The sequence below is a fragment of the Heterodontus francisci genome, chromosome 37 (genome assembly GCF_036365525.1).
Source record: "Heterodontus francisci isolate sHetFra1 chromosome 37, sHetFra1.hap1, whole genome shotgun sequence".
Classification (NCBI taxonomy): domain Eukaryota; kingdom Metazoa; phylum Chordata; class Chondrichthyes; order Heterodontiformes; family Heterodontidae; genus Heterodontus; species Heterodontus francisci.
In genome coordinates this window covers 37,677,635-37,695,417 of record NC_090407.1, presented here as the reverse complement: position 1 = coordinate 37,695,417, position 17,783 = coordinate 37,677,635, and the positions used below count along the sequence as shown (strand labels likewise).

Here is a 17,783-nt window from a genome sequence, read left to right as displayed (position 1 = left end):
TCCAGGTAAACAATTTTAGCTCACAAACTGTCTACATGCTCAGAAACAGACTGAATGATTTTCTGGCATCAATATTGGGTCCTCTGTACCTTCGTGCATCTAACTAGATTCTAACTAAAATTTAAGTGCTGATTTGCAGAAGCATATTCTGTTAAGTACGTTGACAGACTTGAACAGAAACTTGGAGTTCATATGAATCCTAGCCACACTACAAATTGTTAACAATTAATCAACTATTTACAGGAGCCCCATTTAAGTAAATTCTTCAAAGTCATGGGCAACTCATTTTGATAGATCAGCAAATTATGTTGGAGATAGAAGCAAAGTTTAAGTCTGAGCACCTCAAGGTCACTGCCCAACAACGAAGTCAATCATCTACAGTATGCAATCCTCAGCATATTTCTCCATGGCTATGTTTATCGTAATGATTAGAACTCTCAACAAGATTCACATCACTGTCAATTTGTATCTCAACACACAACCTGAGTTGGAGTCCAAGAATTTGATCTGTATGAGTAAATTTCCAACAGGCTTTGGGACATTTGTAAACAGTGTAAAACTTTATATATGCTTGCCAAAACAAAAGTGTATAGATTTATTATACATGTTTTATACTTGCTGAAATTCCCCTGTATCATCTGCAAAGAGAAAAAAAGGTGTTTGAAATAAAATATTCATTCAGCAACTGGGTCAGATGTCAACAGCCCTGGAATGTGGGTCTGTGGCCTAGAGCAACAGTCAGTAATGAGGCTTAAATTTGACAGAAGTCATAGTCCGCTAAATTTCTTGTTGTAGAATGATTTCTGTACAGATAAAATATAGCCCTGTAAAACACAATCCAAAACTGATGATAAATTCAAATTACTACTCCCTCTCGGACGTCATTTTCTGTTCCTCCCCTGAAATTGCTGACAGATACTGGAGTAAAATGCCTCAGACATCAGCTGGTTTCTGCTATCTCATCCAAGCAGTTATTCTTCATGTGCATGTCTAGTCAGAGAGAGTAGACAGATATTCAACCATGGAGCCACCACAGCCAAGCCTAACTCTAACCTGACATCCATAAACCTGTACTTTTAAACACTGGAAAAATCAGGATTTGGATCTGTGGCTGAATTTTCCTCTACCAGTCAAAGGACCCAGAGGCCTATTATTGCACCTTGACAACAGTCTAAGTAGGTAGTCTTTCTTATTCACCTCTACCTACTTTCGTCTAACTGCAAAACCAGCAGTGGAACTTGGCCTACATTTCCAGGTCAGTTTGGAGCGGTGCATTCCTGAAGCAGCCTATCCTGAGCATTAAAATTAAACAGCAGTACTAAGTGAAAGTGTACATATTACTCTAAGACAAGTTCCTGGGAGAGGAACCCCCCACATGTTGGCACAAAAAGTGGCACAGGAAGTCTGAACTCTGACTCCTCAATGGAAGCTTCTTTGCTAGGGAATAATGAAAGATACACTACTCCATTTGTTAACCTGTGCTATGTAAGCATTTGCACAATGTTTGCCAAAGGAAGATCGCCATCTACATAAAACGAATACTAAGTGGCCATCAATTAAGAAATCATTCCTCTGAACATGAAGCAGAACAAAATTCGTACATAATGACTGACTTCAGCATGCAAAACCCAAGTATAAGCTTTGGAGGGAAAAAAGCACCATCAGGCTTCAAAATTACACCACCTTTGCGAAATAAGGAGTGAATTATCTTCGAGCAATATGTTGCTCACCATTCTTCTGTACCAAGACCAAGGCTGGTATCAGTAATTGTTTCAAATGAAAAAGATCTGCTAAAATAATTTGTATGTTATACTTAACAGGTTGAACATGTAATAAAATTGAAATCGACAATTGCTGAAACTCTGGTTCTCCTATGCCATTGAACTGCCAATGGAAATTCTGGGCTTGTTGTGCTAGGTGCAATTGTCCATCAGACTTGCACGTTATGTGGTTTGAGAACCAAGATTTCCTCTGTCAATAAAGAGTTTCAAGATTAGACGAGTTTTTCCTTGAATATACTCAATGATCTATGTAATGATACAAATTGGATTAAGCTATTCAAAAAACATTCCTGGTCGTGGAATAGACAGTCCCTCAGGAGCTGAAGCAGAATTCTAGTCACCTCTCCTTCTGAATGTGACTATAAAAAAAAGAGATTCAGAATAATCCAATGTGACAAAAATTTAACTGATGACCTTTAAAAGAATAGTAACACATTTTGGTTGCGTTTGCCTCCACTAAGAGTCATTGGCACATTCCTTAGCATGTCCAAGAGATAGACTGACAGATCTTTCAGATTTCATACAGCATTATATACTGATAATAGGAAGGAAAAGTGCTGGGAGTTCAGTTGTCAGTTAATGCAGTGGAGTGTTATGTTATTGGTCTACATGTTCACAGTTCTCCTCTGAATTCCATTTCTAAATCAGTTTGAAAGTAAGCTTTGTTGAAAATTCTAAATAACTAAACTTAGGGCAATCATAACATACTATAAACCACACTTAAACCACGATTAACAACCAACTTTGTCTATGAGCAGCAGTTCACAATTTGAAAAACGAAAGCACATTGCACAGAGTGACACCTTATAGTCACATGATATAGAAGGGAGGAACCAACTGACTATAACAGCTGGGAAAAGACATTAATTTCTTAAAGATCTAGTGCTGCTATGCAATTTCATGCTGCCAATGATTATGCCAAATTTAAAATAAAATGAACAGCTATTCTAATGCATCCTGTGGTATGATACTGAACCAGACAGACCAAGAAAGATCAACTCCCGATCTATGATTTTAGCTAGGGGAGCAATGAGCTACTACAACTGGTGTCCATTGATTTTTGGGGCAGGGGAAAATTAAGCAGTTCTCTTTTCTCAATCACTATCTAGTGACCCATGCTGTAAAATATGTATGCAGGCATTAAGTGAGGGAAGAATGGTTTCAAACTGCTTTACTTTTTCTCAGGTCAACAGTTGGGACCAGGCCTCAGGTCAGTGGCTCGCAGAACATGGAGTATTTTTCTCACATCATAGAGCCTGCCTGACCTGCTGAGTATTTCCAGCATTTTCTGCTTTTATTTCCGATTTCTAGCATCTGCAGTACTTTGTTTCTGTATTAATAAATAATGACCTCTTCAGTAAGGTTCCTTGTGGAACTGATTTGACAGAAGAGGAAAGATAACTGGGTGGGAAATGCATTTCAATCAAAATTTCAGCTCAATGCTTTCTCTTTTTAAAAATACGAACGAAAAGTAGATTTAAACTTAGGTACAGTAGTTGTAGAATGCTATGCAATCTATTACCTACTCCAATTTTCTTCATGCACCTTCATTACCAATGTAGCTCTGCCTACGCTTTCTTCAAGCATTATTTATCTTCCTTGCTCAGATTTCTCCCCTCATTGTCGATGGCATTCAAGGCAAAAAGGACTTGCCATTCAAAAGGAACAGACTGGAAATTACGATTTTTAATTACAGCATTCCATCTACGAGAACTGTTGATAAACAATGACACTTGTCCAAAATGAAACAAAAAAAATGAGAGACATTGTTTCCTTCACCTAGATTCAATCTTTATTCAAGAAGAATCACGATTATCAATTTTTCCATCATTTATCCCGATAAAATCACCTCACTGGTTACTACTGAATCCATCAGTAATTCTTGACCGCACATTTCATGACGTTCAATCCAGATCAATTCTACATGCAGTCTCCTGCTTTGAACCTGATCACTGTCCTGCCAGACCTTGACCCAGGGTCCCAATGCAGCCTACGTTGGATCCACCACATTATCATTCAACTGTACCTCCTGGTTTCAGTATGGACCTGCTGAATAAAGCTAGAGTGCAGCCTGGAAACCCCTACCCCAACTTCCATACTTTTGACCAAGGGTCACCCTTGGTTTCAATCCTGATATTCACCACCTACACACAACCCTATGCCTGAACACCCCATTGCTGCCTCTCACTGGGTTATCAAGTTGAGAGTAGAAAAAATACATTATTTCTATTGCATTCACATGAGCGGACAAACCACTTAGAGAGAAACTGCTGACTGAGAATATACCAAAAGCATCCAATCGAGTTAGTCAGTTTATTTCAAAGGAAAGTACAACAAACTGAAATGTTCCTGCACTGCTTCCAGAGTACATGAAAATGTCAACTTCAAGCTTGTATGAAAGTCAGATTCCTGGCAATGGCAAACACAAAATCGCCACTCTGGCTTCTCAATCTGAGGATTTGTCACTTCTCTATAAGCATCATTCTAGGAGGGTTTAATACACAAGCATGGCAGGGACACATGCTTACTTACCTGGATGAAATTCATTGCAGCCACTCGAAGATGTGTTGTGGCATCACCAGTCTTGCTGAGAAGATTGGGAAACGTTCTCTCCACACAATGTGTAATTTCTACTTTGCCCAGCTTGTGTTTGGGAGCATACTGTGTAATGAGCATTTTTAATAACTTCAGAGATGCCTGGAAAACCTAAGAAAAATATAATTAGAAATTACCTACACACTTTGTACAAACAGATTTACCTCCACCACAAACAGCTTTTCAAAGAAACATTTCTAACGTGTTCAAAATTGTTGTAAAATATCACGGTTGTCAACAATGAGGTCTAACCAGTGTTTTATCAAGGTTTAGCACAACTTATTTGCTTTTGTACCCTATACCTCTATTTATAAAGCCATAAGCTTTTTAACAGCTTTTTCAACTTGTCTCGCCACAGTCAAAGACTTGCATGCGAGAACCCCCAGGTGTATCTATTTCTGCATCCCCTTAAAAATTGCACCATTTAATGAATTTGCAATTTTATCCCCTTACGCCTCCACCTCAATGAATTTCACACTCGGCATGATGTTCAGCTCTTCTTCCATCACCTTCGTCTCCAGCCTCACTCCTTTGGCCAGGAGTCCCATGACTAGCGAACCCATTCACTCGCCTCCAGCATTCTCCCTCCGGCTTGTTAACCACTCTTGATCTTTTCATTGAGAACTGTCAGCGTTACATTGGTTGTCTCTATTTCTCCACTCCCCTCACTCATTCTAACCTGTCTCCCCCCGAACTTTCCGCACTCTGTTCTCTCAGGTCTAACCCCGACATTGTGATCAAACCTGCCGACAAGGGTGGTGATGTTGTTGTCTGGCATACTGACCTTTGCCTTGCAGAGCCTGAATGCCAACTCTCAGTTCTTCCTACCTCCCCCTGGACCATGACCCCACCACCGAACGTCAAGCTACTGCCTCCAGGAGTGTCGCTGACCTAATCTCCTGTGGAGATCTTCCCTCAACAGTTATCCACCTCACAGTCCCACAACTCCGGATAGTCCACTTCTACCTCCTTCCCAAAATCCACAAACAGGACTGTCCTGTTAGACCAAGTGTTTCAGCCTGTTCCTGCCCCATGGAACTTATTTCTTCCTATCTTGACATCTGCAAACTTGGGTATGGGGCTTTCTATCCCATCATCTAGGTAGTTAATAAATACAGTGAATAGTTGAGGCCCCAACGTCCCTGCAGGATGCCACGAATCACATCCTGCCAGTTAGAGTACCTGCCCATTATCCCTGCTGACCGTCTTCTGTTGCTCAGCCAATTTCCTATCCAGGTCAATAACTGGCCTTCAATTCCATAAGTTTCAACTTCAGCAAACCCAGATAAAGACAAGCCAATGGTTATCCATAGTGCTACTAAATGCTACCAAGTCTCCTGTTTAAGGAAAGAAACACAATAAAATTGAGTAAGTGGTGTAGCATATGGAAGCACCAATCACAGATCATCTGGATGAGTTGATGCAAGTCTGATCCTCCATTCTGGGGCGAAAACGGGAACAGGTTACCGAATTGGATGATCAGCCATGATCATCATGAATGGTGGAGCAGGCTCGAAGGGCCGAATGGCCTACTCCTGCTCCTATTTTCTATGTTTCTATTCCACAAAGTTTGAAATATTAGCATTGGTGTGGGTAGAAAGCAAGCAGAAGACACTTCTCCACAGATACCAAGTGGAAGGGAAAGTTCACAAGCCTTTCTTGCAGATCTACCAGCCGCTGGCTCAGAAAAGCATTAGGAATACTGCTTGCCTTTCAGCTCAGCCGCAATCCTAAGTAGCTTGGCAAGCCTCAGAAGATTTATGGGGAGGGTGGGTATATAAACTTCAAATGACAGTTCTCCACAGGGCAGTCTGCCCTTGCGTAGAGTGGCAAATAAACAAGGTAAAATGTCAGTTGTCAGCAACATTTGGTGATGAGTAATTTTCATTGTCTTCCATTGAAGCCAATGAAAGATGAAAGACGTTACTCCATTCCACTCTTATTTTGGTACTATTCTTTGTTACAGAATAAACTTTTATGCAGAATTGGGGAAAAGCCAAAACTGTGCGTTACTTATTTTTTTTAAGCTTTCATCACACCACACAGAATCCCATGGTCTGGGCCAATCCAGGCAACTAAACCTGAGAATCAAAACATGATGACATTTCTGAATCTACATAGCAGTTATGAACCTGTAGTAAGATTGTAGCCCAATATCAACCAATTGTAAGTGTCACAATTCTGAAGTTTGAGTGAGCGAGTGTAGTTTTCTCAGTCAATGCAATCAATTTGCTTCCGGTGGAAGTGCATTTGATGGAAATAAATTGGTAAAACTAGGTCACTGCCTAGGTGCTATCACATGTTGCAATAGAATAATCTCAATTCTTCTAGTATATTGTAATCAATAAGCTTTTTCTAAAAGAAAGATATTTTGAAGCAAAAATTAACTTGTGGAGAAGAACGCGAGAAACCAAAGTCAGGTCTCATGCTCTTCCCAACTCAATGTCATATCTATTAACCTTTCTGCTAGGATGGAGGAAGACAACCAGTTTTTGACAGTTCTCTCTGCCAGCAGAAAGACATTCCTCCACACACAACAATGATATAGATAAAAATTTGGGAACTTATGGCAAACTGAATGGATTACAACTTATATTTACATAAGCCCCTTTTATGTGTTAAGTATTCCCAAAGGCATTCCAGAGGCACACTCAGAACAAAAAGGATGCTGAACCAGCTAATGAAAACTTAAAAGGGGTGGGAATGGGTTTTAAACGCAATCTTAAAGGAGGAGGAGAGGGGGTTGGGGGGAATTTAAGATGGTAATTCCCAAGCATGTGGCCTAAATGGAGTGTCAGGCTGCAGAGCTGAAAGAGGTGGAGGCACAAAGGCCATGAAACACAAGTAATATTTTAAAATTGAGGCACTGTGAGACCAGGCAACAGTAAAAGCCAGCCAGGGTAGAGCTGAAGTTTAAGAAGGAAGGTGCGCCTGCCAGAAGAGCTTCAGAATAATAGGAGTACAGCGGGTTTCATTGGCAGATGGAGTGAAGGTAAAAAATGACAATACTACTGAACTGGAAGTAAGTGGTCTCTGACGGTCAGGATATCGGGTCCAAGACTCGAGAGCTGACTACGGTACAGCGGTTATAAGCAGTCTGGTTCAGCCTGACAATAGCAGGGGAGGGGAACAGGATTAGTGATAAGGGTACAGAGTTGGTGTTAGGGACCTTAGAAGATGGCTAAATGCAGCTCATCCAAAACTGGATATCAGAGAATGAATCCAACAACACAGGCGGTGGATGGTTCAAGAGAGGTGGTAGAGAGGTCGATCTGGGTGTCATTTGCGTATATAGGGTGCCAAGCCTATAGCTCAGGATAATGTAGATGAAGAGTGGGGCCAAGAATAAATCCTTTGGGAAATGTGGCGTTCACAGTGTTATGAAGGGAAAAAAAACTATTGCTGGGCATACTCTGGCTTTGGTTGGATAGCTAAGTGCAGAACCAAGTGAGGGCAGTCTCACTGAGCTGGACAGTGGAGGAGAGTTGTTGGAGGAGAATAGCATGGTTGGCCATATCAAGGCTGCAGAGAGGACAAGAAGGGATAATGCATCACGGTTATAGGCATTGGGAATATCATTTGTAATTTTGATGCTGTAGCAGGGGCAGAAACCAGATTGAAGCGATTCAATATAGATTGCTCCAAGGTAAATTGCTCTGAAAACATTTCCATTGTCTGGGGCACTGCATGTGCTCCAGTCCCTGTTGTAAATTGCTCTGAAAACATTTCCATTGTCTGGGGCACAGCATGTGCTCCAGTCCACTGCACTGCACTAAAATCCTTTCCATTGCCTGGGGCTGTGTGCAGGCAGTACATGTGCTCCAGTCCCTGTTGTAAATTGCTCTGTTCCTGCACCCATCAGAGTAGTGCACATGGACACACAGCCACATATTTCCCCATCTGCCCTTGAAACAACCATGCAGAGCCTTGTGAGACTCCGCAATTGCCAGCTGCTGCCTGTCAAGCAGAGAGGGCGTCTAAAGCGGTCAAGCACTTGGGGAACATTCAGCAAGAAGAGACTGAGCACTAAAAGAAACAAGCATGCCGTGTCCAGTGGTAGCACAAATGCGAATGCTCTTGCTGTGTACACAACTGGTGAGGTGGGAGTGCAGCCACACACTTCTCCATCCTCAATGTTGCTTAAGGCAAAGGTAGATAAGAGCAAAAGAAATGGAAGGTGATGCTGATAGTAGTAGGCAGGATTAAATGGGAGCGGATGGGAAGGCGCAGGAGTAGCATAACCACTAGCAGGGAACAGCTGGGCTAAATGGCCTGCTTTACGTTCACAGTCCAAAAGAAATGTGCTTCTTTATCCAGCACCCTCACATCATTCATGTTTTCCGAGAGCAGCATTGAACCATCATGAGATAGGGGCAGTATCATCCTGACTCCTGCAGCTGAGGTGGGTACTAAGTGATTCATTGGCGGTGTTATCAGTACATGCCTTTACTGCAGAACATAAAGCATGCTCAACATAATTTCATTGGAGGCGGGGGGGGGGGCGGGGGGGAAAGCTCTGACACTGATGTTCTTTCCTTATTTCTTTTCACGTAAAACATGCCGTCGAGAAAACAATCCTTGACACTGAAGGTCAGCATTCAAGCAACGAAGGCAACTGGATCATGATGCGGAGCTTGTCACGATACGGAAAGGAACCTTGCATTTATGGATGAAGTGGGACGCGTTTGGGGAACATTCACCAAGAATAGACTGAGCTCAGACTCTTGTGACTTTGCCTTCTTCACATGGACAATACAGTAATGGAATAGAGAGCCACGCGTTCATTCACCACAAGGCTCTCCAAGAACAATCTCTTTAGTTCTGCATAGCAGAGACTCGGCCTGTCTGGCTCAGGGGAATGCTGGCGACACAACACTCATGTATCCATGCACAGCAGTGCCTCGAATGTTTAATGCACATAATAAAATTTTTCAATAATTAAACCTGGAATTGTTGAGGTTTTTGATGTTATTTTCCCAACTTTGCAACTGCACTTCAGATATTCAACTGTGGTGTGGTCCTGGGGGAAGAGGGGAGGAGCGGGGGGCAGGGGGGAGAGATAGTGAGGGGGTGGAGGGAGAGGTAGAGAGGGGGTGTGGGGGTGTAGTGGGAGGGAATTAAATTCAGAAGTTCCTGAAGAGGGGGATGCAAATGGCAGGGACCAGACAGCAGCAATGCCTGAAGTACAGTTGAGAAGGGAGAAAGCGGCTGGATGGGGGATCCACAGCTGGAAGGAACGGCTGGATGAAGAGGGCCGGAAGCGAGAGGCCATACAGAGCTGCGTGGAGCGAGCTGCCGAAGACCTTGGTGTCGTCGGGTGCGGAGACTGGCCGGTGCGTCTTTTGCCATTGCGAGTTTATGGCGCACGCGCAGTAAAACGTACTCCTCCTTCCCCTCCCCCCCACCCCCATCTCCGGCCACTCCGCTTCCCTCCGTCACCGGCCCGTTCGTTCACCCACTCGCCGGCCGCTCCGCTCCCCCCAGGCCCACTCCGCTCTCCCCCACACCCCCCACCCCCCTAGGCCCCGGCCCGCTCTTTCTCTCACTCCGCCATTGTATGCTGACATGTGTTTATTAGGTTGCCTGTGTGATTATTTGAGCAGTGTCATCTTTCGTCCTGGCAGCTGCCTAAAGTCACAGTCTGTGACGTTTTAGTGGCACATGCTGCATTTGCGCATGTGCCACAGCAGCGCCACCTAGCGGTAGCGTTGTCAGCAAAAGCAGCCAAATCTCTGCCTCCTGGTTATAGACACCTCCGCTAAGTGAAAAAGTTTCTTCCTATCTATCCCATCAATGCCCCTCATCATTTTGTATATTCAATCAGGTCCCCTCTCGGCCTTCTCTGCTTCAAGGAAAACAACCCCAGCCTGTCCCGTCTCTCCACACAGCTGAAATGCTCCAGCCCAGGCAACATCCTGGTGAATCGCCTCTGCACCCTCTCCAGGGCAATCACATCCTTCCTATAGTGTGGTGACCAGAACTGTACACAGTACTCCAGCTGTGGCCTAACTAGCGTTTTATACTGCTCCATCATAACATCCCTGCTCTTATATTCTATGCCTCAGCTAATAAAGGCAAGTATCCCATATGCCTTCCTAACCACATTATCTGCCTGTGCTGCTGCCTTCAGTGATCTATGGACAAGTACACCAAGGTCCCTCTGACCCTCTGTTTCCTAGGGTCCTACCATCCATTGTATTTTCCCTTACCTTGTTAGTGCTCCCAAAACGCATCACCTCACACCTCTCAGGATTAAATTCCATCTGCCACTGCTCCACCAATCTTACCAGCCCAACCATATCGTCCTGTAATCTAAGGCTTTCCTCGTCACTATTTACGACACCACCAATTTCCGTGTCATCTGCAAACTTACTGATCATACCTCCTATATTCACATCTAAATCATTAATGTACACTACAAACAGTAAGGGTCCCAGCACCGATCCCTGTGGTACACCAATGGTCACAGGTCTCCATTCGCAAAAACAACCCTCGACCATCACCCTCGGCCTCCTGCCACTAAGCCAATTTTGGATCCAATGTACCAAATTGCCCTGGATCCCATGGGCTCTAACCTTCTTAACCAATCTCCCATGAGGGACCATATTATTATTAGTTATTCACAATATATATTAATGATATAGATGAGGGAATTAAATGTAATATATTCAAGTTCGCAGATGACACAAAGCTGGGTGGGAGAGTGAGCTGTGAGGAGGATGCAGAGAAGCTCCAGTGTGATTTGGACAGGTTGAGTGAGTCGGCAAATATATGGCAGATGCAGTATAATGTGGATAAATGTGAGGTTATCCACTTTGGTGGCAAAAACAGAAAGGCAGATTATCTGAACAGCAACGGATGGGAAAGGGGGAGGTGCAGCGAGACCTGGGTGTCCTTGTGCATCAGAGGCTGAAAGTAAGCATGCAGGTGCAGCAGGCAATTAAGGCGGCAAATGGAATGTTGGTCTACATAGCGAGAGGATTCGAGTACAGGAGCAAGGATGTCTTGCTGCAATTCTACATGGCCTTAGTGAGACCACATCTGGGTAGCGTGTGCAGTTTTGGTCTCCTTATCTGAGGAAGGATGTTCTTGCTATGGAGCGAGTGCAGCGAAGGTTCACCAGACTGATTCCTGGGATGGCAGGACTGATGTATGAAGAGAGATTGGGTCAATTAGGCTTGTATTCGCTAGAGTTTAGAAGAATGAGAGGGGATCTCATAGAAACCTACAAAATTCTAACAGGACTGGACAGACTAGATGCAAGAAGGATGTTCCCGATGACGGGGGAGTCCAAGACCAGGGGTCACAGTCTAAGGATAAGGGGTAAGGGGTAAGCCATTTAGGACTGAGATAAGGAGGGATTTCTTCACCGAGAGTGGTGAACCTGTGGAATTCTCTACCACAGAAAGCAGTTGAGGCCAAATCATTAAATATATTCAAGAAAGAGTTACATACAGTTCTTAGGGCTAAAGGGATCAAGGGATATGGGGAGAAAGCAGGAACAGGGTACTGAGTTTGGATGATCAGCCATGATCGTAATGAATGGCGGTGCAGGCTCGAAGAGCTGAATGGCCTACTTCCGCTCCTATTTTTCTAATGTTTCTAAAAGCCTTATTGAAGTCCATGTAGACTAGATCAGCTGCTTTCCCCTCATCTACACATCCAGGCACCTCCTCAAAAAACTGAATCAAGTTTGTTAGACACGATCTCCCCCTGACAAAGCCATGCTGACTATCCACAAAGGTCCCTCACTTCCCTACACTTCTCAGTATTTTCCCATTAATCATGTATTCCTTCGCCTTGTTTGACCTCCCCAAATGCATCACCTCACACTTCTCCAAGTTGAATTCAATTTGCCATTTCTCTGCCCATCTGACCAGACCATCAAAATCTTCCTGCAGCCTACAGCTATCCTCCTCGCTATCTACCACACGGCCAATCTTTGTGTCATCTGCAAACTTCTCGATCATGCCCCCATTTACGTCCAAATCGTTAACATATACCACAAAAAGCAGGGGACCCAATACTGAGCCCTGCAGAACACCACTGGAAACAGCCCTCCAGTCGCTAAAACAGCCGTCAACAATTACCCTTTGTTTCCTGTCACTGAGCCAATTTTGGATCCACCTTGCTGCATTTCCCTGGATCCCATGGGATTTTTCTTTTAAACCAGTCTGTCATGTGTGACCTTGTCAAAAGCCTTGCTAAAATCCATGTAGACCACATCAACTGCACTACCCTCATCTATCTTCCTTGTTACTTCTTCAAAAAATTTAATCAAGTTGGTCAAACAAGATCTTCCCTTAACAAATACATGTTGACCGTGCTCGATTAACCTGTGCCTTTTTAAGTGACAGTTTATCCTCTCTCTCAGAATAGATTCCAATAATTTGCCTACTACTGAGGTTAGACTGACTGGCCTGTAATTATTTGGTCTATCCTTCACACCCTTTTTAAACAGAGGTACAACGTTAGCATTTCTCCTATTTTCCAGCACCACACCTGTATCCAGGGAGGACTGGAAAATGATGGTCAGACTTTCTGCTATTGCCTGTCTTGCTTCTGTTAACAACCTTGGGTACATTTCATCTGGTCCTGGCAATTTATCAACTTTCAAGGGTGCTAATCCCATTTATACTTCCTCTCTCCCTAGGTTTATCACAACCAATACTTCACACTCCTCCTCAATTACAATATCTGCAGTGTCCCTCTCTTTTGTGAAGACAGACACAAAGTCTTCAATTAGGACCATACCAACATCTTCCGCCCCTACATGTACGTTACCTTTTTGGTCTTTTATGGGCCCTATTCTCTCCTTAGTTATCCTCTTAATGTATTGAAAAAACATCTTTGGGTTCACCTTGATTTTGCTTGCCAGTATTTTTTCATTTGCTTTCCTAATTTCCTTCTTGATTGCATCCGTCCACTTTCTATAGTCCTCTCGGCTTTCTGTAGTATTGAGTTGTGTGTGTTGGACACAAGCTTCCCTTTTCTGCCTTATCTTACCCGTAGGCACCTTGACATCCATGGGGCTCTAGATTTGGCCGTCTCACCCTTTCTCTTTGAGGCAACATGTTTACTCTGAACCCCTTGAATCTCCTGTTTGAATGCCCCCAACTGTTCTGACACTGATTTACCTTCAAGTAGCTGTTTCCAGTCCACTTTCGCTAAATCATTCCTCAGTTTAGTAAAATTGGCCTTGTCCCAATTGAGAACTCTAACTCCTGTTCTATTATTGTCCTTTTCCATAGTCATGCTAGGCCCCCACCTGCCAAGAATGAGGCACATGAATTTTGTCATGAACATTGATTTTACACTGTTACTGGAGTGAAGAAAGAACTTGTTAAACAGATCAGCTGTGGCTGGAAAAGATATTTGCATATTAACAGATAGTGCTTGGAAGGACAAAGAACCATTCTTTGACACATTCAACCCACAATGGACCTCGATCATCAGCTACTGTGTGTAAGAGGAGCATTCCAGAGACTGCTAAATTGACACAATCCAAGACCATGTCAGGCCAATTAGTCATGACTAACCTGTTTGGCAACCTGGGTTTTTCTGAATTGTACAAACAGTTTGAACGGAGAGTGTCTGTTTGCTCCTGGACTGAAGATCTCTCCTGTCTGTTCCCATCTCTTTCTCACAAGCCTCTGAATCCACTGAAAACACATGAACCCCACGAGAGAAAAGTCTCCTACAGCGAACAAAGTTTAAGAATACTGGGCCCCAACGAAAAGCAAGATCTACCTACAATCAAGGACTCTGCAGTGAGCTCGAAGAACAGTAATAACAATTCTCCAGATATTACCTCAAACTTTTCCACTTTATTTTTCTTCTGCTCTTTTCTGTCTCTATTTGCATCTGTGTATCGCATATGCGTGCTAGCACGGGCACGTCGTGTATCCGTAGGCGTCAACCGAATTAGAGTTTAAGTTCAAGTTCAATAAATTTCAACTTTTCTTCTTTAAACTTAAGTAAACCTGTTTGTGCTGGTTTCTTTGCCTTATAATTGAAAAGCAGTGAACAAGGATTCATCAAGGGGGGAGCTAAAAACAGCGTGTTTAAAATTAAACCCTCTTACGGCAAGACCAAGTGAAGGCTGAAAGGGACAACTAGACACCTTTCTCACCTGGTCGTAACATCATTATGATGTTAAAACTGACTGACTTATGATCACTACCACCAAAATGCTCTCCCATTGCCACCCCTTCCACCTGCCCATCTTCATTTCCTAAAACTAAGTCTAAAACTGCGCCCTCTCTTGTTGGACTTGCTACATAGTGGTCAAAAAAGCTCTCCTGAATGCACCGAAGGAATTCTGCTCCCTCAATTTCTTTCACACTAAAACTAGCCCAGTTAATATGGGGTAGCTAAAATCCCCTACTATCACTGCCCTATTTTTCTTGCACTTCTCAGAGATTTGCCGACATATCTACTCTTCTATCTCCCTCTGACTGTTTGGGGCTCTACAGTACACTCCCAGCAGTGTGATCACCCCTTTTTTTTAGCTCAATCCATATGGCCTCATTTGATGAACTTTCCCACATATCATCCCTCCTCACATCTTTAATAGTTTCCTTGACCAAAATTGCCACCCCCTCCCCTCCTTTCTTATCCCCTTCCCTATCGTGTCTGAAAACCCTGTAACCAGGAACGTTGAGCTGCATTGCTAGCCCTCCTTAGGCCATGTTTCTGTAATAGCTATGATATCATACTGCCACGTGTCTATCTGTGCCCTCAGCTCATCTACTTTATTTGCTATACTCCTTGCACTGAAATAGATACCCTTGAGCACTGCCAAACTCTCTTTTTTATTTTATAACCTTTGTTTCCTCTGTCTTCCAGACTCATCCATTAATTTTCTGCCTTCCATTTTTATTTCTGATTTTGTCCTAACTGAGTCTACCCTCAGGTCCCATATCCTTGCCAAACTAGTTTAAACCCTCCCCAACAGCACAAGCAAAACGTCCCACATCCAGTCCTGGCTCTGTTCAGGTGCAACCCGTCCGGCCTGTACAGGTCCGATCTCCCCCAGAGCTGGTCCCAATGCCCCAGGAATCTAAAGCCCTCCCTCCTGCACCATCTTTCCAGCCACGCATTCATCTGTCTTCTATTTCTATACTCACTTGCGTGTGGCATTAGGAGTAATCCAGAGATTACTACTTTTGAAGTCCTGCTTGCTAATTTCTTACCCCACTCCCTAAATAGCTTAAGGAGTGGCTGAGTGGTTCTGTAGCAGCAGGATCATAGTATGCTGTAAATAACCATTCGACCGTGCTATTCCTGCCTCTTCCCATTTCTTAAAGAAATCCATAGTTCATTTAATACCATATTTACATTTCTTAATGGTTTTCTTCAGAGGAATTTTGTTCTACTTTTTCAATATTAAAAGAAAACAAAAAGGAACTAAAAGAAAAATACTGCAGATGCTGGAAATCAAATAAAAACAAAGTGCTGGAAATGCTCAGCAGGTCAAGCAGTAGGAGCCTGCTACCTGACCCAAACCGAACAATGTGTCGGGTTCGGGTCGGATCGGGCCCATCTTCCAGGGCCAGCTTTCGGGCTCGGGTTGGGTCGGGCAAGTCCAGGTCGAATCAGGTCGGGTCGGGCCTGACACACACGTTAAGTGCTCTGCCGGTAAGTATTAAAAATAAAAATAAAAACTTACCTGAGCTGGGAGTCCAGGATGAAACAGAGTCTGCACAGTGAGCGAGTGATGTCACTACGATGTCATCACGCACGCGCTGCAGCTTCTTGCCGGTTTGGTGGCAGGAAGGTAAGTAAAGGGATGGTCAGGTCGGGTCAGGGGCTAAATCGGAGGGACTCGGGCTGGGTCGGGCTTGGGTCCGCTGTGGTTCGGGTCAGGTTCCTATTCCCAACCTAAAGCAGGCCTCTATCAGGCAGCATCTGTGGACAGAGAAGCAGAGACCTGAAAAGTTAAGTCTGCTTCTCTCTCCACAGATGCTGCCTGACCTCCTGAATATTTCCAGCCCTTTCTGTTTTTAAACAAAAAGCAACTATCCTTCCAGTCTCTCTTATGAAGGACTTTAATCGAATGCCTTGGGGAATTCCACATAAATAACATGCAAAGATATTCCCCTGTCCACTAATTTAGGATCCTCTTCGGAAAATTCAATCATGTTGGTCACTAAATGAACATAACTCCTGCAGAACAGAAAAATTCATTTGCAAATAACACAAGTTAAAAAGTCATTGCTCTAAATGTGGCAAGGTTCAAGTCAATTGCGTTCATTGAACCGAACACAAACTTTATAGCCTTCTTGTTAAACGCACTTCATAAAAAAAGAAAAAAAACTTGCATTTCATGACCACAGGACATCCCCAAGTGCCTTATAGCCAATGAAGTACTTTTGTAAGCGCAGTCGCTATTGTAATGTTGGAAAGTTTCATGTACATAAAAGTTATCACTGTAAATGTATAGGATTAGTCTGAAGGAATATCATGATTATACACGCTTTTGTCTTGAATTTATTAGAAAACAAAAGAGGGTCGTTAAGAGATGGTGATATTCTAAATGAAAATAAAGAAATGATGGACAGGTTGGATAATTAATTTGCGTCAGTATTTAAAAGTGGAGAAACAGACAACATGCTGGACACCCCAAGGAAATAAATATTGAATTGGGGAGGGAGAAAATCACCAAAATTACTGCAAGCAAATAAACTAGAGTGTGCCAAATCCCCAGGATCAGATGGTTTTCATCCCAGGGTTTTAAAGGAAGTAGCTGCTCTATGATTTTCCTAAGTTCTCTCATTCAGGAACCATTCCTTTGGATTGGAAAATTGCATGTCACTCCACTAAGATGAGAGGGGGAAACCAAGGAATTATAGACTGTTTAGTCCAACATCTGTTGTTGGGAAATCATAAAGGATAGGGAGACTGAACATCTTGAAAATTTTCATCTCATCCAAGAGCCTGTAGGATATGTAAAGGTGTAAAAGTCGGTCATGCCTGACAAACATGATTGAATTTTCTAAAGAGGATCCTAAATTAGTGGACAGGGGAATATCGCTGCATGTTATTTATGTGGAATTCCCAAAGGCATTCGATAAAGTCCTTCATAAGAGAGACTGTTAGCTAAAGTTGAAGCTCACGGAATTGAGGACAAGTTATTGACCTGGTTTGGTAGGAGATTGGTTGAGTGGCAGGAGACAGAGCAGGGACATTGGGCAGGTGCTCTAATTGGCAGGATGTGTTGGAGCTTATTAATGACTTAGGTAACGGGAGAGAGCCACATATCCAAATTTGCCGATGACACAAAGAAAGGTGGCCTTGTAATCAGTGTAGATGGAAGCATAAAATTACAAAGATATTAATAGAATAAGTGAATGGACAAAACGGTGGCAAATGGATTTCAATATATGCTAGTGTGAGGTCATCCAC

General features: G+C 43.2%; 1 protein-coding gene across 5 annotated transcripts in view; it reads right to left on the bottom strand.

The window, feature by feature from the left end:
• cep104 (centrosomal protein 104) overlaps positions 1 to 17,783 on the bottom strand; it is a 376,777-nt gene that overhangs the window by 299,772 nt on the left and 59,222 nt on the right. For all 5 annotated transcript variants that reach the window (XM_068017520.1, XM_068017519.1, XM_068017521.1 and 2 more), the window contains one exon: positions 4,314 to 4,487. In XM_068017520.1, the coding sequence (XP_067873621.1) occupies positions 4,314 to 4,487 (174 nt within the window). The remainder of the gene's footprint in view (positions 1 to 4,313; positions 4,488 to 17,783) is intronic.